Raw genomic sequence first — 22,796 nt, 5'->3', positions numbered from 1 at the left:
CGTCTCAGAATCAGCATCAGATTCTGGACTTCTCTCTGCCACACTCTTCCTAATCATTAAGCAGTTACCTCTTCAGCTTCCGACACCACCTCTTCCCAGTCTTCTCCCTTTGACCACTCATCCTCCTCCTCCCACCAATCCCTTAGCCCTGTGCCTTCTTCCCTTGGGGATTCCCCAGCTGGTTCCTTCCACTGTTTCTCTGCCAGTCCACAACATCAGGTCTTTGGTTTGGTTTGCCCCAACTCTGGTAAAGGTGTAACGTAGGGATGGATACCCTGTGGCCGAACTCATGAAGCCTCCGGCGAAGGCACTGTGCTGAGCCCTTGAAAAGCGGAGGAAGAAGATGGCAGAGGCACAATGGGCAGCGCTGTTCCTAGAGAGCTGGGCAAGGGCTGATCTGGAAGGGGAGAGCCAAGAGGCTGCCTCGCTCCTGTGAATACCAGATCAGATGGCCCCCACTTGCTGCTTCCCCTCCCTCCCTCCCTCTTGCTCAACAGTGCATTGTCCCGGCCACCGGGACTCGACTCTTTCAAGGCAAAGGATTAGTTCCGTCCGAGAGCTGAGGTGCTCAGCATCTTAATGAACGAGGCCAAACAGAGTTCCAAGTGGAGGAAGAGACTGGGCCCTTATAAGCGTGATGCTACTTCCCTTTCTCTCTCTGCACATCCTTCTGAACAGCTGCCCTATTTATAGCAACCATTTGTAGAAGTGAGTTGGAGGCTCTCGTTTGCCCCGGGCCCTTGTATTACCCAACCACTTCCTCTCCAAACATCACCCCTCCTCACCCAACGCTCCGTCTCAAATCACATCATGGTCTGCAGCAAAAAGAGCTGGACACCAAAGAGCCTTCTTGCTCGCTTCCATCCTCATCAGCCCTTGGCCAGGAGACTATCATCTAGCACTTACATCACATGAAAATGCTTTTTCCACCATCTTCCCCCTGCAACTTTTTATCTATTAAAATGCACCGTGCATGTCGTTAACGACGCCTGATGAGAAGGGCAGATGGGTAAAGGGGTGCAACTCTCCAGTTCAATGCTCTCCTGGATGATTCTATTTATTTTTATATTTATTAAATTTCTAAAGCGCCCTTCATCTGAGGAACATGGGGCGGTCTGCAATAAACAAACAAACAAACAAACAAACAAACAAACAAACAAACAAACAAACAAACAAACACAAAGACATAGTAACAAACCAAAGCTATACCCCCTCTAGTTTAAAAGGCCCATCGATTGTTTAATTAGCCGAAGGCGGAAGAGGAATGTTTTTGCCTGTGTAACCCATGAGCGAGGTCAAGGAGCGAGGTGGACGGCTCCATTCATCCCAGAGAAAATTTGAATGGAGGGCACTCATTCATTCAAACCCATAGCAAGAATCCAAACCAAACCACTTCTGAGCTTGGTTCTGGCTAATGAACACACGGAGCACAGATGTGTTTTGTTTTTAAAAAAACCTGCATTTTTATTTCACAAAATTTAAGTGGCTGAGTTGCAAGAAACGAAGGTCTCCCCACTCCCCCCCCCCACATACAGAACCAGACTAGAAGGGGGGAGGGAACAAACCAGCAAATGGAAGGTCATCACTCCCACCCACAACCCACCCACTTGTGTACAGAAACACCGTCGTGTTAACAATTCATATTATGCTGCAGGACACAAGTCAACAGTAGAGTAGAAAACGAAGAAGACAAGTTTCTCCATCTAGAACCTTGACATTTGAAGTGGATCTCGCTAAAAACAACCTGAGGTTATTAGTCTAAAGAGGACCGTGTTTGGAATCTCGATTCCAAGCTGCTCCGAAGACAATGGGGTCCAAAGGGGGAGGGAAACACGGCAGCGGGGGAGACGTGGGAAGCACTTTCCTTTCTGGGGGGGGTGTTTTGGGGAGGACGCAGAGGAAGAGCTTCGGCCAGAAGGCAAGGGCTTTTCTTTTCCTGAGAAGGGGATGGCGTTATCCCCTAGGTGTCCTAAGTGAGAGGGTTGAGAGCAGGAGTCCGGATGGCCAAAACAAAGTTGTTGTTCTCCTCATCCCAAAGACTCCATGCCCAGAGCTTCCCGGCAGCAGGGTGAGGAAGGAAGGGGCAAGCGTTGCTTCTGTGGCCAAAGAGCTGGAATCAAAACAACCTCTATTGGCAACCATTATTTGTGTCTGGTGGTGTTAGGAGGGGCACTAACCATACAGGAGCAGTGAGGCCCAACTTGGAAAACTGGTACACTGCCCCCCTGGAATGGCCCCTCCCCAGCCCAGTGGGCTGCAAGACCACCCACTTCCCTGGCATTGTTCTCAATCGAAGCCAAAGTTGCTCATTTACACAAGAACTCCTTTGCAAGTTGCAGGAAAAAGAGGAAGAAAGACTGGCAACGGGATAGGGACAAAACGCCCACAATCTGAGCAAGGAGGATAGGGAGCAGCCCCCTATATGATGCTGGGACTACAACTCCCATCAGCTGCCGCCACCACGGGAAACTGTCAAGGGTGATGGTGTTTCCATTCCAGCAACATCCAGAGAGCATGGCTGCCCCCAATTGTGGTTGTAGGTGGACAGGTTCCCTTGCTCCTTGCGCAGCCCCCGGGGTTCAAGTGTTCCCAGCAAAGAGCTGGAAGATAAGCAAGCTGTACCTACGTGTGCTTGCAAATAAGGAAGATGTCAGTGATGTTTCTAAGCTCCTATTCAGACCATTCCAGAAAGGAAACGTGTTTCCTTAATCTGCTCCCCTCAGCCCCACACCCCGGCTGCTCCAGCACAATCCTGTAAGCTTGCGCTTTGCTATCTATGGGGGTTTGATTGCTTGCTCGTTTTGAAAGAGGAACACCTCAATATATGCTCCAAGGATACAGGGGAGGTAAAGGAAGCAGGCTTTATTTACCCCTCCCTCCGCTACTGTAGTGACCTGTTTGATATGAAAACGAGGGGGGGGGGGGAGAATGGGATGCATCGACCCCACTCCTCTTGCGCTGAAAGGCTGGAGTGGGAAATGTGAACATCGCTGCAGAGAGCACCCCGCCAATTGATCTGGCTCCCGGCTCTTCTCGGGCGAGATCGATATTTCCTTTTAATAATATCGCCAGGCAATCCCCAGGGCTTGACAAAGCTTCCTGAATAATTGCTCACCTGCAGCGCCTGTGGTCAGCGTGAACCGAGAAGCCGAGGCCAAGGAGAGAGGCGGGCTGCTTTCTCCACCGCCCTGGCCGCAAAACGCTTCTACTCTTGTGACCGAGGAGCGGCGGCAACGCGACGCTTCGCCTCCCACAACGAAGGGACCCAACGGGCTTCTGGTTACGCTGCATCTCCTACCTGGGAAGGTAAAGAGGACCCAGAGGCTCAACATGCGAAGTAACAAGTTGGAGCACTGTCGGCTCTGGCTGTGTTCCTGGCAGAAAAGGAAGGCACAAACCGTCACCAAAACTATTTGGGGAACAGGTCTGGGTGTGGGCGCATGTGGGGGGGGGGCGCGAGGGCAGAGGCCAGGGAAGGAAGGAGCAGGAAACTGAGGAATGGTGTTTTTGGTTGCTACTGTCACAGCTTGAGAGACGCCTTGTTGCCGGACCGATCAGGGAGCTGCGGAGGCTGTTGCTGCTCCCGCAGGAGGTGGGGTCGCCCCGTCAACTGGAGGCTGCGGCTGTGGCTGCGGCGGCGGCTGTTGCTGCTGCGGATCTGCAGAGAATGGGTGTGAAACTGAGAATTAAAGGCAGGAAGCTTGGCAGGGGCATTCCTTGCTCCCTAAAACTGCCTGCCCTTCCAGGAGTCCAAATGGCAGTGCTTTCGGCTCCAGGATAGCACCACCCTCTGGTTGGGAGATAGGCTGACCGTCTCACTGTCTTATAGAAACCAGAATTGGGAGATCACTTGCTGCGTTTTTCTCAAGGTGAACATCTGACCCGTCTATCTATCAAATTAAAAACTGGGGGAATTCCCACGCCACACTCCTGGTGTCCAGAGGAGAGTCATCTCAGGAACAGATCTCTTTGGCTTGCAGCCTTCCACTTTAGGAAATCTGAGAGACCCCTCTTGTCCAACGGCTGCATCGGCCAGTCTCTAGAGGAGACTGCCCCTCCAAGGCTGACCCACTGACCCTCTCACCAAGTGAACCCGTGACCCACGTTCCTGCATTGCATGGAGTTGGAATAGATGACCCTCGGGATCCCTCCCAACACTGCAATTCTATGAACTTCCTCTCTGGTCCTGTGGAGCACCAGATCAGGCATAATAATAATAATAATAATAATAATAATAATAATAATAATAATTTATTTATACCCTACCCTTAAGGCTGGGCTTCCCCAGCCACTCTGGGCGGCTTCCAACAAAATATTAAAATACTGTAATGCATCAAACATTAAAAGCTTCCCTAAACAGGGCTGCCTTCAGATGTCTTTTAAAAGTCTGGTAGTTGTTCTTCTCTTTGACATCTGGTGGGAGGGCGTTCCACAGGGCGGGCGCCGCCACCGAGAAGGCCATCTGCCTGGTTCCCTGTAACATGGCTTCTCGCAATGAGGGAACCACCAGAAGGCCCTCAGCACTGGACCTCAGTGTCCAAGTAGAATGATGGATTGGCCTGACCCAGCAAAAGCAGGAAGAGTTCTGAGGATGGTGGGTTGGGTGGTGTTGGGGGAAGACCCCCTTGGTGTCATAGGACTAGAGTGAGGTGAAAGAGAACTGCTTCTGTCTGCAAAGATCATTCAACCACAATGAATAAGTAGACAGAAGATGGACTGCTCTTGCTCTTTGTAATGGCAGCCCAGTGGTAGTGCAGAGGAGCCCCACATGGGGAAGGAAAATCCCGGCAATGCACTCTGGGATTCTGTGGCAGTCTGGGAGCTGGGGTTGGGGAATGGGAAGGGGCATGCAGTTGGACTACACGGAACTGGCGGAAATGACGGGCAGAATCCCGGACCAGGGAGAAGAGTCGATGGAGAAAGATTGGAAGAAATTTAAAGACTATTTACAGAAACATTGTAAAATTAATAACTGTTAGAAGGATGTTGGAATGATATTATATGATTTTAGCAAGAATGATATAAAGGATTTGGGAATAACTGACTGTTAATTGGTGAAAGGAGGAAAAGTAAAGTTACATTATATTAAGATAAATTACAGGACTAAAATTTTAAAAGAGGGAAAGGATTTGCTGAAATGGATAATTGATCTAGAATACAAAAAAGGGAGGTGTGAGGAGGTCAAGGAAATAAGCTAATGAAAGATAAGTAATGAGAAGATTTGCTGTATTTTCCTTTGTTTTTTCGTTTTTGTTTAATGGATTTTATTTCTCTGTTTTTTCATATTGTGATGTGTTGTTTTGTTTTTGTTTAATGTGGTATTTTATTTTTTCTTTCTGTAACTTTAAAATGTTAATAAATATTATATATATATATATATATATGCAGGTTTTGGTGTCCTCGGGTGTCTTCCCGTGTAAAAGTTGGGGTGTCTAGGCGACGTTTCGACGAGGTCTCACTCGTCATCTTCAGGCTGGTGCTTTCGGCTTCTTGTTACTGGAACAGAGCGGGATCTCAATGTTTGAGTTCCTATAAATACTGTAGAGGGGGTGTGGTGTCTAGCCTCCAATGTTCTGGGCAGAGAGGAAGTTCCCAGGCTAGTGTGCCTTTTCTTCTTTTGTTCCTTAATTACTTGAGAGATACTTTGAGTGATTTCTTGAGTGATATCCTGAGTACCACTTAGGTGGGTCATTAGGTGTGGATTAGTTGCTAAAGTCTTTGTGTCTTGACCTCTTGAACTTTGTGAAGAGTTTTCCTGAGAAGATGGCTGTATTGCACTTAGTTGTGTTTTGGCTTGGCTTCGTGTATAGGGGCGAGCTGTGGTTTTGTGGCTTGTGTCAGCCAGATCTGTGTAGGGATTGCAGGGGGGTGCAGCATCCGGAGGTGCCACCATGGATTGGCTACTGGATGGTGTCAGTAATTCATCTGTGGAGAGGGTCTGGGTTTGGGTCTGGTGTGGTTGATTGGTGTTGGCGTTCTGTGTGCCTCTGGATCTGGTGTCAGTTTTTGTGGGGAGGGCTAATTTCCAGATGTCTGGCAAGCGGGATGTGTCGTCACGCTTGTTCATGTTGTGAGGGTGTTTCTCTATCTCGATGGCTTTCTTTCACATGAAAGAAACAGGACACGAAATTAATTTTGCAGATTCCAAATTGCTCTTTAACACGGAACATCACCACAAGAGAATAATCATGGAAGCCATCGAGATAGAGAAACACCCTCACAACATGAACAAGCGTGACGACACATCCCGCTTGCCAGACATCTGGAAATTAGCCCTCCCCACAAAAACTGACACCAGATCCAGAGGCACACAGAACGCCAACACCAATCAACCACACCAGACCCAAACCCAGACCCTCTCCACAGATGAATTACTGACACCATCCAGTAGCCAATCCATGGTGGCACCTCCGGATGCTGCACCCCCCTGCAATCCCTACACAGATCTGGCTGACACAAGCCACAAAACCACAGCTCGCCCCTATACACGAAGCCAAGCCAAAACACAACTAAGTGCAATACAGCCATCTTCTCAGGAAAACTCTTCACAAAGTTCAAGAGGTCAAGACACAAAGACTTTAGCAACTAATCCACACCTAATGACCCACCTAAGTGGTACTCAGGATATCACTCAAGAAATCACTCAAGGTATCTCTCAAGTAATTAAGGAACAAAAGAAGAAAAGGCACACTAGCCTGGGAACTTCCTCTCTGCCCAGAACATTGGAGGCTAGACACCACACCCCCTCTACAGTATTTATAGGAACTCAAACATTGAGATCCCGCTCTGTTCCAGTAACAAGAAGCCGAAAGCACCAGCCTGAAGATGACGAGTGAGACCTCGTCGAAACGTCGCCTAGACACCCCAACTTTTACACGGGAAGACACCCGAGGACACCAAAACCTGCATTCCTGTACCCGTGAAAATCTACGAAAGCATATATATATATATATATATATAGGGAAGGGGCATGCAGTGGGGAAACACAGGTGACCTGTTCTACTTACACAAGCCGTTTGGAGAAGCCAGGGCCCCCCGGGCTCCCACGATATTTCCTGCCGCACCGGACGGGGGAGCGCTGCTGCTGCTGCTGGCTTGGTGAGCGCTGGCCGATCCGCTCGGCATTGCCCGGCCTGGCAAAGGCTGCCCGGGGATCATGGAGCCTTGTCCTAGGATCTGAGCTGTGGGAAGGAAGGGTGGTGCTTAATGGGGGTGGGCATTCAGTGGTGGTGAAGAAAAGCAGCCACAACACAGCTCTGGACACCTATGCATGTCGCGAGCTCTGGACACCTATGCATGTCGCAAGCACCTCACGGGGGTCTTTCAAGCAGATTGGCAAACACAAACAGAAAAGGGGGAAGAAAGACAGTGGAATTTGCTGCCAAGGAGTGTGGTGGAGTCTCCTTCTTTGGAGGTCTTTAAGCAGAGGCTTGACAACCATATGTCAGGAGTGCTCTGATGGTGTTTCCTGCTTGGCAGGGAGTTGGACTCGATGGCCCTTGTGGTCTCTTCCAACTCTAGGATTCTATGAAAACCCACACAAGCTGTAAATTCACTGACCCCCACCTTGAGCTTTCTTTGGGGAGCCCAGATGATGCTGGTTGCAGCACGATCCAGGAGGTGAAATCCCAGCACCCCACGGCTCCAAAAGTAACTTACTTTCCCTTCCAAAAAGGAGTTAAGATTCTACGGCCCACCCACAGGCACTGACGGTCAACAATCACTCTTGCAGGCAGACAGGCTGGGCTTGCTCAGTAATTTCCCCCCAGTTCCACCCACAGGCCCCTCAACAGCCACTCCCTTCTGCTCGCATCCTGGTGCTGAAGATGGCAGAGGTAATGGAAGTTGGTTCTTATTGTGAACTTCTCGTTCCTTGGAGGATTTTAACAATAATTTAATAATAGTCATATTAATAATTTATTGTTTATACCCCGCACATCCAGCTGGGTTTCCCCAGCCACTCTGGGCTGCTTCCAACAGATTAAAAACAGAATAAAACATCAAACGTTACAAACTTCCCTAAACTGGGCTGCCTTCAGATGTCTTTTAAAGATAGCTGCTTATTTCCGTCACATCTGAAGGGAGGGCGTTCTACAGGGAAGGTGCCACCACCGAGAAGGTCCTCCGTCTGGTTCCCTGTAACCTCACTTCTCGCAGGGAGGGAACCGCCAGAAGGCCCTCGGTGCTGGACCTCAGTGTCTGGGCTGAACGGTGGGGGTAGAGACACTCCTTCAGGTATACAGGAATGTTTAGTGGCTCCAGCCCTGGCAGTTCCATTTAGGGCAGCAGGGAAGGCTTCTGGGCAAAAAGCCGAAAAGAGGAGTGCAAAAAAAAAAAAAAAGTCCCTTGCCTCAAGACAGCTTGAAGTTGAATCACCAGATGGAGGCAAGACAAGGGGGTGTGGGGAGAGATGGAGGAGCTGAATTGGGCCAATTCCCAGTTTACTAGTATGGAGACTTTGCCCCTCTTAGGAACGACACTTCACAGAAGAAGCAGGACTCAAGGAGCGTTTTGAAGAAAGTGTGGCAATCCTAGAGTGGAGAATGGGTGGGTTCTTTTTGGGGAACAGTATTACCAGCCCCAACCCGTGGCTGCGGGGGACCGTTCCGCATTATCTCTCACAAACAATGAATTTACTTTTCAGAGACAGCAAGAAGTGAAGTGGCCTTTTCCTTGCGGCAGGCTGCTGCTCAGTGAGGGGACTCACGGATGAAGCCGTCTTGTGAGAGAGCAAGAGCCACACAGCCAAATTATTTCTCATTTTGTGTGTGGGGTGGAAGTTGGTGAGCAATGATGGGCTGCAGCTGTTCATAAATTTAAACTTGGATTAAGGAGGGTCCTTATCCTGGCCGTCTCCAGGAAACTGAGGGAGGAGAGGGGAGTGCACACACAGACCAGCACTTTGGCCTCTCCAGCCAAGAAAGCCCATTAAAAATGTGTTACACAGCAGGGGTGGGAACTGAGGCCAAGGAAATTCCTAGCTCAGCAGATAAGGTGAAGGCTGCTGTGTGCCAAGTTATTGACTGCCACTCTTAACACCCACTTACAGCCTGTTACTGCGACAGATTTATTAGCATCTTGTTAGCATCAAGAACAACTTTTTTTTTCTTCATTAAAAAACTCCAGCCCTTTCTAGACACACAAACGCTAGCGGTTTCTTTTTACAGGAAGAAACCCTCATGTCTGGTACCTCGATTGCAAGTTAGGCAGAGATCACATGCAACTCCCCTGGATCCAGAAAACTCAACACCCCCTGCAAGTGAGAGGGCCCGAAATAGAGGACCCATAGGCCAGTTGAGGACCAGATGAATAAAGGATTCCCAGCTTGGAACTGATGAGTTCCAGCCGAGCTCTCGATCTTCCTTAGATCTTAAGATCCTTGTGCTGTGCCAGCCTGGCACACTTCCAAAGTACCAGCCTATCCTATCAACTTTCGGTCTCAAGTCCACCTTTCTGTCCAGCACCCAAGACCAGCTCTCCATAAACTCCACACCAATGGAACCCAAATCCTTCCTGAGGGACATAAATTGCTCTGTAGACACGGTTCCAGTTTTAGGACGGTTTTGTTCCGTGCAAAAGACTGGAGTAATGACAGTGGATGGGAGGACCGAGAGCACAAACCTTGTGAGAATGGGCCCAGGGTGTGTGTGTGTGTGTGTGTGTGTGTGTGTGTGTGTGTGTAGCAAGCAGAGAGCAGCAGCAGAAAGGAGAGAGAATTCGCTGCCCCTTGCCTGGTGACCTACTGGGAGTTTCTACTGAAGGCGTCACAGTGATAAGGCGTCTGCAGCGCAATGCTACTAAGAAACCTCACTAGCTGCACCTTTTGATATTTAGCAAAGGTGAGCTGAAACTTATGGCAGCTTCTCCATTTGGGAGTTATCTCCCCAATCATTAGCAAAAGAAGCACTTTCTCTTTTTTTAAAAGCTGCCTTTCTTCTGCCTGTACCCCTGAAACCAATTTCCCCACCGCCAAAGCCCTCCAAATCCTAGCAGGCCTCTTGGTGAATTCAGTTCTCTGCAATTCCTTGTACAGTGGTATCTCGGGTTACAGACGCTTTAGGTTACAGACGCTTCAGGTTACAGACTCTGCTAACCCAGAAATATTACCTCGGGTTAAGAACTTTGCTTCAGGATGAGAACAGAAATTGTGCTCCGGCGGCGTGGAAGGCCCCATTAGCTAAAGTGGTGCTTCAGGTTCAGAACAGTTTCAGGTTAAGAATGGACCTCCGGGATGAATTAAGTACTTAACCCAAGGTACAACTGTAAAAGGAAACTGGGATTCTGCTAACACCTTCAGGCTGGCAACCATGACATGCCACGTTTATGCTGAAGTCTCCTATTTGCATGATTTATTCAAAGACACCACACAGGTTCCTGGGTGGTAGGATATATCTATAATCTTTATTGAATCCCCTTCCTCTCTCTCCCCTCCAGTGCCAGGATTCAGAAACCGGAACTGTTTGGGCTCTTCAGTCTTGAGACAGCCAAACATATGAGCAAAAAACTCTGGCATGACTGCAGCACAACAGATGGGGGAAAAAATCTCCAAACCCTGCCTGGGCAAAGGGTTCTCAGAAGAATCTTCCAACCAGAGAGAGGAGACTGCAAAACCCATCCATGCACACATGGACGTGCACACAGCCTCCGGCGAGCACTCTCTCCACACGCAGCTATGGCATTTCTGCCATTCCCTTCAAGAGCAGCAGCAGCAGCAACCCACCAGCAGCTCTCCCTGTGCAAAAGCTCCTCTACTCATCGGCCTGAGCAGACTTGCTCCCCCTTCCAAAGGAGAAATAGGGACTGCCCACAAGGCTTTTGCTGCTGGGGTCTCCCTTTGATGCTCCAGAGCAGTGTTTCCCAACCTTGGGCCTCCAGCTGTTTTTGGACTACAACTCCCATCATCCCTAGCTAGCAAGACCAGTGGTCAGGGATGATGGGAATTGTAGTTCAAAAACAGCTGGAGGCCCAAGGTTGGGAAACACTGCTCCAGAGCACCTGACCAGGTGAAAGCAGAGCAGACCATGTGACAACACCGCAGAAGATTTGCAGGGAACCCCCTCTCCCTGCCATGTTCAGCTGGAAGTTACCCAGCTTGGCTCACTCCCCTCCTCACAATGGGAGAGCCGATGGGAGCAAAGAGTGCAGTTTTACTGCTGCTGATTCTGGCTTCTGCCTGCCTGCCTCCAGTTCCCTCTCTCATGAGATCTGAGGAACAGAGACCAGTAAGAACAATAATAATTTATTATTTATACCCCGCCCATCAGACTGGGTTGTCCCAGCCACTCTGGGAGGCTTCCAACATAATATAAAAACACAGCGAAACAACAAGCATTAAAAACAGGGCTGCCTTCAGAGGTCTTTGGGAAGTCACATACAGTGGTACCTCGGGTTAAGTACTTAATTCGTTCCGGAGGTCCGTTCTTAACCGGAAATTGTTCTTAACCTGAAGCACCACTTTAGCTAATGGGGCCTCCCGCTGCCACTGGAGCACGATTTCTGTTCTCACCCTGAAGCAAAGTTCTTAACCCGAGGTAATATTTCTGGGTTACCGGAGTCTGTAACCTGAAGCGTCTGTAACCCAAAGGTACCACTGTAATTGATTCTCTCTCTGACACATGATGGGAAAGCAATCCATGGGGAAGGTGCCAATATGGAAAAAGCCCTCTGCCTGGTTCCCTGTAGCTTCACTTCTCGCAGTGAGGGCACTGCCAAGTTTGCAGCCTGCCACAGGCGGATAGCAACCTCCCCCAATCAAAACTCAGACCAACTGGGGCAAAACATGCAGACATTAAGATCAGGGGTTAGCAGGAGACATTTGCCCCTATCATTTGCTCCTTCATTGGAGGTTTATAGGCAGAGGTTGGATAGCCATCGGCTGTGGATGCTCTACTGAGATTCCTACATTGCAGGGGTTGGACTAGATGACCATGGGGGGTCCCTTCCATTTCTACGCGGGAGCTGTTTGATGAAGAAAATCCAGCTGGAGAGACTTGTCCCCAGGTATAGATGCTGATCATAGCCTGCCCTTAACTGGCTAAAAATGACTGCTTAGCCTCTGTGAAATTTCACCTGCCTGCTCCAGAACCACAGGCTAAGTTCTGCTGCAGGCAAATAGAAAAAGCAATGGTGGGTTCCCTCCAGCCCTCTCTTCCTCGAGTGCATGAGCAGCGTTGTGGCGGGACTACATGGCAGTTTGGCGACCAGAGAATTAGACGGAAGCCGACAGAGGGACTGCTTGGGCCAGAGGGCTTTTTCAGAGCTGAAGAGAGCAAGTTCGTCGCTCTGCTCATCTGGGAATTACCGTGAGGAAATAATGGAAGGAAGGTCAATAATCCCGCGGTCTTCATGGAGCCCTGCCTCTGATTGCTCAGATTCTGATCTTCAGGCTGAAAGAGGCATTGCGCTCTCGAAAGGCTCACGTTTCCCTTCGCTCGCCACTTTCATCCTCCCTCTCTTTCCCTACAGTACATAAATAGCCACAGCCACCAGAATGGTCAAGTCTATTCCTTGAAACCCAACCGCATCCAATAAACAGGGAGCACTGGCAATCGAGTTTCTTCAGCCACGAAATGTTTCCCCATCTGCCCTGGTTAGATTTGCACAGGCCTGTTAAGCCTGAGATTTCTCCAGCAGAATCAAGGCACTAATGTAAGTAATTAAAAAAGGGTGGGGGGTGGAGGACAACGACAGGTGGAAAGAATCTACTTAATCCAGCTCACACTAAGCTGGGCTTTTGGAGAAGAGGGCTGCACAGGTAACCCATCCCGCATTAAAAACTCAGAAAAATAAGCCAGTTGCCAAATGGCACCTTAAACCTAAGTTATGGTCGCCACAGCAGAATGGCCACCGTTCCACCCCAACCGGTGGAATGTATTATTGTTATTCATTTCTATACCGCTTTATATTTTATTAAAATCTCAAAGCTGTTCACAATACACCCAAACATCAAATAAAACAATCCAGGATATAACAAATTCAAGCTCCAAGGGGAATATTTCGGATCCTTCGAGTGGCATTTGGCTTTCCCCATATTTATTCATCTAGTGCAGGGTCTGACCGTTTGAAATGAGCTGTCGGAACTCAAGATTCTGGGTTGGCACTTTGACTTGGATCTTGGCTGTATCCCGCGAGGCACACCTGGATTTGTAAACCCCACACCTGGCTAAGTTTGTGGCCTTCTGCCTCCAATAGTTATTCCAGGCAAATTCCAAAATGTTTCAGTGCACAAGTCTAGTTCATCCTCGATTGTCCTTTTCTCCCCGCAAGTTAGAAATGTTTCAGGTCTGAATTACTGAACTCCTCTTCCCAAAGACCCTGTCATTCAACTGGACTGAGTTCTTTTTCTGCCAAGCTTATATACAGTGGTACCTCAGGTTACATATGCTTCAGGTTACAGACTCCGCTAACCCAGAAATAGTGCTTCAGATTAAGGACTTTGCTTCAGGATGAGAACAGAAATTGTGCTCTGGCGGCGCGGCGGCAGCAGGAGGCCCCATTAGCTAAAGTGGTGCTTCAGGTTAAGAACAGTTTCAGGTTAAGAACGGACCTCCGGAACAATTTAAGTTCTTAACCCGAGGTAACACTGTATTTGCTCCAGGTAATGTAGCATAGTAAGCCAAGGTTTTTATTAACCTGGCAGATGCTAGACCACCACTGAGTACTATTAACGTTATTCTGAAATAGCTACCTTCAAATACAAAATCATCATCAAGTTAGTTCTTGGATAATATTTAGATCTAGGCTTTGGATTTGCAACAGTTGTTTGGGCTCCGCTTTCTTGGTGAATGTTATTAGCATTTCTCGTGAGGCATTTTCAGAGTGAGTGCTTCAGTGGTGAGGGTGGGAATTAAGCTTCTTGGCCTCACCCAGAAGAATGGGGATAATAATCATGGCCCTACCTTACGAGAATGTTGTAAGGATCACTAGTGCTGTGAAGGGTTTGAATGAGCCATTTAAAAGGTATTTGTTCTGCCCTCTCCTCCTCCCCCAGGAGAAATTTCGGTGGGAGGCATGTTAGTAAAACACTTGGGGGTGCCTTGCCCTGCCCCCAAGATCAGCTGGGGGGGGGGAAAGCCCTCTGTGCTTCCACTGGCAACTCCACCCGCTTTCTGCCTGCCCATTTCTAAGCCTGCATTGTATTTCCTAAGAAAATGGCTTCCCACTAACATTATTCTTGCAGCGGAGACGCGGTGATCTGTTAAGGCAAGAGATGCTCGCGGGCGACTCTCTGATCGCGGGCAGCTTTCAGGCTGACAAATAACGTAGCTGAGACCATCCAGGATGGGGTGGGGGGGAGCCTGTTTCAAAAGTGGATTAAGCATTTTGGGCATTCCGGTCAGCAGGAAAAGGGGGGGGGAGAGAATGCACAACACAAAATGCTGCTCTTTGGGAGGAAGAGGAAAATACGGCTTGAAACTCAGAGGCAATGGCGGGGGGAGTGAAAGACAGTGAAGTGTGACCTACATAAGGAAAGGGAAAAGCTTAAAGGGGGAGGGGGGAGGCAGATGTTGCAGGAGGGAAGGTAGGTTCACTACTGTGAGAGGCAGCCTACTGAAAATGCCTGTTCCACGTTTAGGTCTCCTCCTGCTGCTCCTCCCTCGGCCGGCAAAGTCACGCTGCGTGGCATCAGGCTCACATATGTTGCATGACACAGACGTGTGCTTTGGACTGTGCAGGGAAGCTTGAGCCTGGACAGGCCCCCGGGGGGCTGTCCTGACACATTTATCGACTGCTCCTCCTCCGTAAATGGCGACCGATCACATTTTGTTAAGTGCAGAGTCTAGCATCGGGCTTTCGGGCTCTCCGAGTGGTCCTGGCTAAGGGGAGGCATGGGATGGAATTCATTTATTCCAAACATTTCTGTGCTGCCTTCTCAGCTTACATTTTTTTTATTTTAAAAAAGCTTGTTAGTGTTGCATAAATTTATGTATAGGTTGGGTGGGGGGGTTGCCCCTCCAGGAGATATCATGTACATGCAGCCCACTACCAAAACCAGCACAATCGCTTTTGTGACTTTTGTGATTTGTCCCCACAAAACACCCATCACAGTTTCTTCCTATCTATTCAAAGGGCCTTTGTGGCACGATACCAAATGTAAGAATACACTGATAAATGTATCCTATGGCTCACTGGGAAAACTTCAGAAATTCATATAGACATGTGAGCTCAAGCTACTCAGCAGCCCCTCTGCCTGAGTGATAATTCCTGGCATCCTGATACCTGAGTGCCAGACAGGTAGCCATAACAAACCCAGATGAAGACAAAAGGGTGTGATTGATTTGGCTGGGAAACAGGGAAATGTAAATATCTTTTTTGTTACACTTGATGGGTGTTTGGTGGAGGGCAAGGAGAACCATGGGGCAGGGTCCAGGATGCTCAGATTACTGCCACCAGACTTTCCCTTTCATGATGTAACCATGATGTATTAGTGATGTAGTTTGGGGGTTGTAACATGGGGATTAGCAGCTAATAAAAGTTTGGGGGCTCTTTTGTCGGGGCTTCCATCTTGTTCCACCTTGTGGCAGGTGGGAGTCCTGTCTTCAATAAAGACCAAGCCTATTGGCTGCTGTTTTGCTCTGGTATTCCTGGATTGTCCTTGTTTTTTTGTCCAAGGGAGCCCTCAGATTTCTCCGTTAACATTAGAAAGAATTTATATTAAGCCAGAGCACTAAGGGCTTTTCCTGGGAGCTCAAAATATGCCACATCGTGTTCTTTTGCTAGCCCTGACAAGTCCCCCTTCTAAGGTAAGCCCCCAACCCCACATTACGGGGTTTTTTTGGGTGAGGAGGAAGGCTAAGGGGTTATCACTTATAGAGATGCACTTGCAGGTTGAGAGCTGCCAACAACCCCGTCCCACCCCCAAAATGGATGACAGTCTAAGGTTGAGCAGGAAGTAGTGGCCGTGTTGCCTGACTGCCACTTAAGAAAAATAGAGTGGCAGTGTGGTTTAATAGTTAGCGCACCAGGGTTCGAATCCCTGCCCACTCAGCAAAGAAGCTCACTGGGTGACCTTAGGCTATTCACCGTCTCTCGGCCTAATGCACATCACAGGGCTCTTGTGAGGATAAAATGGGGGAGAAGAAGTATGTACACCACCTTCAGCTTCTTAGAAGGTGGGATATAAATGCATTTGTTATTAAACCAGCTGAATGCAGGAGAAGCTCTCTACAGTGTGCAGGATGTGTCTGGCAGGGAAAGCATGGAAACCAGAGTCCCTTCTGTGGGGGCAACACAGTGCCATTAAGCGTGCTGACACACACACCCCAAAAATTATGAATGGGTTCCATAAAGCTGGACTGCGAGTCTTAATACCACTAGGCAAGCGCTGGAATCTGCCCTTCCTGCCGCATGTCTTCCCCAGGAGACCCAAAGAATCGCAAAGCCAGGCACTGAATAATTAAGCACGGTAGCTAATTTAGCATCAACTCTCCAGCTCCCCACTCCGCCCGCCGCGAACATTTCCATCACTTCTCTCCAGCGTGATAATTCACTCTACGCCGGTCGGAGAGACGGCAGCCCCCCCCCCCAACACCAGCCTAATGCACCGAGAGGGTTATTTTCTGGGTTAAGACCAATTTGGACACCAAGCAAGTGTCCAGGGAGCTTCTTCCGAACACATCAAGCAGCGGGCAACGTAGTTTTTCAAGGCCAACACTGCCCAGACATAAAGCAAACTAAGTGGCACGCCAGGACTGAACTGGCTACCTTCAAATATTTATGGCTCCTAAATAAAATATCTCTGTCAGGAGGCACCAAGCAATGAAACTCGCTCAAGTGTTTTCTGCAGGCATAAAAGGCCTGCACAGCTCAATGTAGTTAAATTATTCTCTGGCATCCGCAGGAGGCAACAACCCCTGCCTGACTCTCTTTACTGCCAGTTCCAGCACAGGCAGTCCTTTTGCCTAGCCAGGTTTCAAATCCAGCGGGGCTAGGTAGCGACTGCTAGGGCCGAGCTCGTGGAAACCACCCTGGGCACTGGGCAGCCTCAAGTGGTGGCACTGAATATTCAGGCTGGAGCACCTCAAGACTCTTCGCAAAGGATGTTTCAGCTTAAGTCCAACAGCACGTAGACGAGTTTCTCTCCAGGGAACGAGCTTTGAAGCTACACAAAAGAATAACGAGGTCTGGATTTGAAAGGGATTACATGAACCGTAAGAAAAGTCACAAGGGCACGGGAGAAGCAACTCAGCCAGCCCTGGAGGTCTCAATTTGTGGGCGCTACTTTTCAGCGCTAGGTTAAGGTGCTGCAAGGAGGTGTGTTGCCTCCACCTGCCTTACGGCTTTTGCTACCTCTCAATTTCTGATTCATACGAAGGATTCCCCCCCCCCCAATGCCTGTTCTTCATCCGACGAAGGACGACATAGAAACATTTTAATCAAAATGCTCTGGTCTGTAAACCATAGCTATCCACACCCCCCTTTCTTCTTGGCCAGTAAGCATTTTATGGGCCCCTTATCTTTTCTCTAGACCTGCCTGTCACTTCAGCAAGAGACTTCGAGCCCCACGCTCCCCTGCATGCTCTGCCGGATTAGCGGTTCTGCTTTCTTTACGTGTCACCGGGAGGCAAAGGCAAGCCTGCCAGGGAATGGTTGCCGAGGGTGGGGGTAAGAGCACGCAACCTTTCCCAGGCCACTGTGACAGAGCCAAGGAAGGAGGTCAAGCGGGTTGGTGGCCTCTGTGTGTGCTTTCTGCCTTGGGGCCTCCTCCTCCTCTTCCTTTCACAGAGAAGTCGTTTGGGGATGGTTGCAGAGGTTTCGCAAGCCTGCCTATCCCTCCACGCTGCCAGGATCACTCTTGCAGAAATCCAACAGGCAGGCAGGCAGGCAGGCAGGCAAGTAAGTGCAAGCTGTAGCTTTCCTTTTGCAGATGAGCAGGTGACACACAAGCTCACCCTGCACAGAATAACTGGGGCACGGAGCGCACACCTGGTGAGCTGGAGGTCAAGGGAACTGCAGGCGGAGACAAAGCAGGAGAGCAGGGTAGGAGTCTGAGGACCAGTTGCTCAGAGTGCGGAAAAACAGAGCACAACGGATACAGGCAACAAGCATTTTACGCAAGGGTTGCATTCTGAGGCACCACTCGTTTTAAGTGAAATTGTGTGTATTGGGACCACCACTGAAAAAGCCTGCAAAGACCCTCCAAACCTCCTCCCTCAAACTCAGCACAGGCCTCGATTGCCAGTGCAAGGGCTCCTGGCATTGCACCTGCAAAGGCTCGTGGGATTGCTAGGTGTCGTTCCTGCACAGTTTTCACCTTTTCTGCGCTCTCTTGGGACTGTTTTCGCCTTTTTCCTAGTCACTTCTGGGTTCACGGCAATGCACACGTGTGCAGTCATGCACACACTGAACGCACGTAAAATGGTCATTGCCTGTACTGACGTAAGAACCACCTGCTGGATCAGGTCGATGGCCCATCTAGTCTAGCATCCTGTTCTCACAGTGGCCAACCAGATGCCTCTGGGAAACCTCTCCCCTCCTGTGTCTTCCCATAATGCTTCTTCTGGGAGGAGTGTGAGAGGACTCCAGTACAATTCATGGGTGTTCAGGGTGGTCTCCTTAATCCATGGTTGTACTGGAGGCCTACCGTGTGTCGTGCAGAGAACCACTGTTTAGCAGAGAGATTCAAAACTTGCTGTGTCACAATAAACCATGTGTTACAAGCGCATTTGGTCACCGAGTGGAAGTTCCCCAAGAGACACTTGGTGTTTTTCAATAGCACTGGATGCTCCCCTCTCTCCTGTGTGTCCTGCAGCAACATTGTGCGGCTTTTGCTGCTGGTCGGGGTTTTGGAAGGGTAGGTTGAGATGCTGCAGCAGTCTTGCATTGGGTGTGTGGGGATAATACAGCGGTTGGTTTTAGATTCTGTGTCCCCCCCCCCCCCCGTATATTTATGTAAACCACCCTGGGATCCTTGGGTGAAGTGTGGGCAGCAAGGACTAAAAATAAACAAAAGTATGAGTCCCGGAGCAGCCCTGCTAGAGCTGGGCACCTGCCTCGCCTTGGGTATTTGGTTTCCAACACTGGCTAGTCACAGTACCTCCAGGGCAGCAGAGGTGGTGAGATTCTACTCAGATATCGTGGTCTAACATGTTTGAGGCTAGGACAGAAATCTCTGCTGGCTGGTCACATATATGCAGTTGTACATGCCGGAGTTGTACAGCTGGGCAGTGGGAGGTAGAACCAGATAATAAACAACAACAACAACAAGCCCAGACAACAACAACAACAAGCCCAGACAAGTTTACAGAAGGAAAACAAAGGACTGTGGTGCTGCCTGCCTTTGATAGCTTCAAATAATGTCTAACACAGGGTGACTTAACTGCCTGTTCAGAGGTCTGATCTGAGACACACACACACACACTTTTCTGATCTCCCAAGGGCTTGCTGATTTTGGCAGTGGCAGTGAACATAATAATAAATAAAGGAGACACAGTGCTGGCATGTGCAGAGTGTGTGCAACTGATGTGTACCACCAGAAAAAGCCTGAATGTGACTGTGTGGGGGTGGGTTTTCTGACCAAACCCTCTATTGATTGGCAGCCCGCAGAGGACTGGCCAAGAGTGAATGTGGCCCTTGAGCATAACATAAAATAATAAAGGTAGAATACAGTGGTGCCCCGCAAGATGAATGCCTCGCAAGACTGAAAACTCGCTAGACGAAAGAGTTTTCCATTTTGGAGGTGCTTCGCAAAACGAATTTCCTATGGGCTTGCTTCGCAAGACGAAAATGTCTTGCGAGTTCCTGCGGGGGTTTTTTCCTTCCCCCCTTTTTCTAATCCGCTAAGCCGCTAAACCGCTAATAGCGCTAATCCGCTAAGAGGGTTGCTTCGCAAGACAAAAAAACCGCTAGACGAAGAGACTCGTGGAACGGATTCTTTTCGTCTTGCGAGGCACCACTGTATGATAAAAACATACTATAATATAATAAACTAGGTTATCCACCCCAGATCTAATAGGGTCCTTGCGACATTATCAGTCTTCACGGGGAAGATTGTGATGGCTTGTGAAGTTGAGGAGAACACTTGTGCTTTCTCTGAACTCTCATCCATTGCGCAAGCATTTTGTACGGGGCTGGAATTAAAATCAGCTGCCCCAATCTTTTGTCCTCCAGTTATTTTGGATTACAATTCCCATCAGCTGCAGCCTGCATGGCGAAAGAGTCATGGATGACACGAGTTGTATTCTAAACTAGGGGGCTCCAGGTTAAATTGGAGGTCACTGCAGGCTTGCCCAATGGAGGGAAGTTTCCTGCATCCCTCCTATACAGCAAAGAGCGCTGAAGCCCCCACACAATGGGGCAACCTTTGTTGCTCATTCCTCTGACATTGCTGTGAGGAAAATGCTCATCCCTGCCACTCATTTGGACAACCACAGACTACCATGAAGTCTGTGCCAGTCATTCAGGGGAAGGAGGCTGTTAACAGGTCATTTTCCCAACCATGCCTTCATTTCAGGTTTTAATTAGTTTTGCTAGAGGACTCGCATTTGATAAGAGGCACAGACTTCTGGGGTACTGGAGCAAAAGAGGCTGAGCAAAATAAATCCATCCGGCTTCAATTGCTCATGTTTTCTGGCACCGCAGGCCTACAAGCACAGTGCCACTGATGAGAACGGACAGGTCTGGATTTTTAGCAACACATAACAGTTTACCCAGAAAGAATCGTGTACCTGACAAGTTGCCTCTTCTGCTTGCACCTCCCCATCTGTTGTCGCCCCATCGGAACAGCCTTGCCATGGTGTTCTTTGCTGCTTCCTCTTCCCATTTTAATTACTTCACTGCACCACCCTTCTCCTGATCCTATACTTCAAACTGCTGTAAAATCTACTCCTGCCTCCCTACTCATGGATCTGTTCGTATTTCTTCCCAGAGAACAAACTGCTTTAGGATTTTGAGACTTGCAACTTCTTCCCAAAGGAGGATGCCGACTTTCAGAGTGAAGAAGCCCAGGCATCTGTTACGCAGAACGGTAGAGCTGGAAGGGATCCCAAGGGTCTAGCCCAAGCATCCCCAAACTCAGTCCTCCAGCTGTTTTGGGACTACAATTCCCATCATCCCTGACTACTAGTCCTGTTAGCTAGGGATGATGGGAGTTGTAGTCCCAAAACATCTGGAGGACCGAGTTTGGGGCTGCCTGGTCTAGTCCAACACACCGCGCCCCCCCCCAAACAATTTAGACCAGGATTCCCCAAACTTAGATCTCCAGCTGTTTTTGAACTACAATTCCCAGCATCCCCGACCATGACAGGTGACAGAACTTGTAGTCCTGGAGACCAAAGTTTGGGAAACCCTGATTTAGATGAACATGCTAACTATCAGTAAGACTGATCCACTAAGTATTTTATCAAGGCAACAGTAGTGGTGAGAAGAGAGAGAGAGATTGCACTCCAGAAACCAAAGGCAGCATGAACTACACTCCTTTAGATGCTTTTGGCTTCTCAAAGCAGTTGTTGGCGCGCACACAATTGGCACATTAGAGCTGCTTGTCTTAAGTTACTTTCAGGAGGTTATGTGCTGTTTAATCCTCTCCTGAGAGGTTATTGGAAAAAGTTCATCACGAGGTGATGCCTTGGGTTCAGTATTTTAAGATAGGGCTTGGATTTGAAGAAGCCTCCCTCGAGGACTTTCCACAGGGCGTCGTGAGGCACTGGTGCTAGCGCATGTGTATCACGCCATGCCTAGTGTGGGGCAGCTAAGCAGACAGAACAAGCAGCCCCTGTTTAGAATGGCACTGCCCCCCCCCCTTCAGGGCACTGTAATCTGATGGCAGGCTTGCCCTCTTTCATTCATCAGCCTCCAGAGTGCTGATGGATTGACAGGTGTGGAGAAGCGTGATCAAGTGGGGCACTTACAAAAGGCCCGGAAATGGAAGATATAAAATGAGGAGATGAAAAGCGGTCATGATGAAATTACACAAAACGGTAGTGTGCGAAGCCAGCTATGAGGAAAGGTGCTCTCTCACTCTCTCACACAGTTATCCAGATCGGAATAACTCTTTTTTGATAACAAAGTGTGGGGGAAATGGCACGAGAGGTACTTAAGATACAGAATTGCAGGACCTGTATGTCATAAAGTGGCCTGATGTTTCCCAATGCTCCAATACTAGGGCTCTGAATGATGTGTGCCCCTTGCAGAGCAAACAATGTATTCTGGGCCCATTACTCGGCTTCTTGAGAACACCCAGCTTTCAAACTAAAAGCAAACCCCTACACTTCTACACATGGATGTGTCCCAAGCGTGCAGGCACATTGCTCCCTCTCAGCTATTTCTTTGTGCCCCTTTTAGCCATAAAGCTATGAATTTCTGGGGGAAGGAGTCTGCAGAAACGCTGCAGTGGTAATAAGCATAATTACCTGCTGAACCCGGCGCATCTCCACAGTCCAGCCTCAGACCCATTTCCAAACTTCCACCAAAAGCGCAAAGGGGTAGGTGGGTGTTTCCCAGCCCTTACCTGGCTGTGGTGGATGAGGAGGGGGCATCTGGTGGTGCATCATGGGATACGGAGGAGGCTGCTGGTGAGACAACAAGCCCGGGTGGCTGAGTGTCCCCAGAGGGTTCATGCCAGGGCCGCTGGAATGCTGGTGGGACTGCTGGACGTTTTGGCTGTGCTGCTGCTGCTCCATTTGCTGGCGGGCGCGGAGCTCCGCGTACTTCAGCTGCTCCATGTGGAAGTTCTGGCGCTCCGTCAGCAGCTGTTGCCTCTGCTGCTCCAGCTGATGGGGGAAAGGGAGAGATTCACAGCTGTGTATCGACTGAAAGCCAAGCTATAAAAAAACCCTTGTGCTTTTCCTTCCGCATAC

The 22,796-nt window shown here is 49.2% G+C and overlaps 1 protein-coding gene across 2 annotated transcripts in view; it reads right to left on the bottom strand.

The window, feature by feature from the left end:
* The window catches only part of SMARCC1 (SWI/SNF related BAF chromatin remodeling complex subunit C1), a 112,806-nt gene that overhangs the window by 12,084 nt on the left and 77,926 nt on the right, over window positions 1-22,796 (bottom strand). The window contains exons 26-28 of one of the 2 annotated variants that reach the window (XM_083703988.1): window positions 22,448-22,709; window positions 7,008-7,181; window positions 1,439-3,658 (exon numbers count right to left, since the gene is read on the bottom strand). In XM_083703988.1, the coding sequence (XP_083560114.1) occupies window positions 3,555-3,658; window positions 7,008-7,181; window positions 22,448-22,709 (540 nt within the window). In that variant the 3' untranslated portion in view covers window positions 1,439-3,554. Of the gene's footprint in view, window positions 1-1,438; window positions 3,659-7,007; window positions 7,182-22,447; window positions 22,710-22,796 lie in introns of those variants that run through there. The other variant, XM_083703989.1, reaches the window with a different exon arrangement.

Source organism: Podarcis gaigeae (assembly GCF_964106915.1).
Source record: "Podarcis gaigeae genome assembly, chromosome: 12".
Classification (NCBI taxonomy): Eukaryota; Metazoa; Chordata; class Lepidosauria; order Squamata; family Lacertidae; genus Podarcis; species Podarcis gaigeae.
The sequence above is the reverse complement of the archived record's forward strand: the minus strand, read 5'-3'. Positions and strand labels throughout refer to the sequence as shown.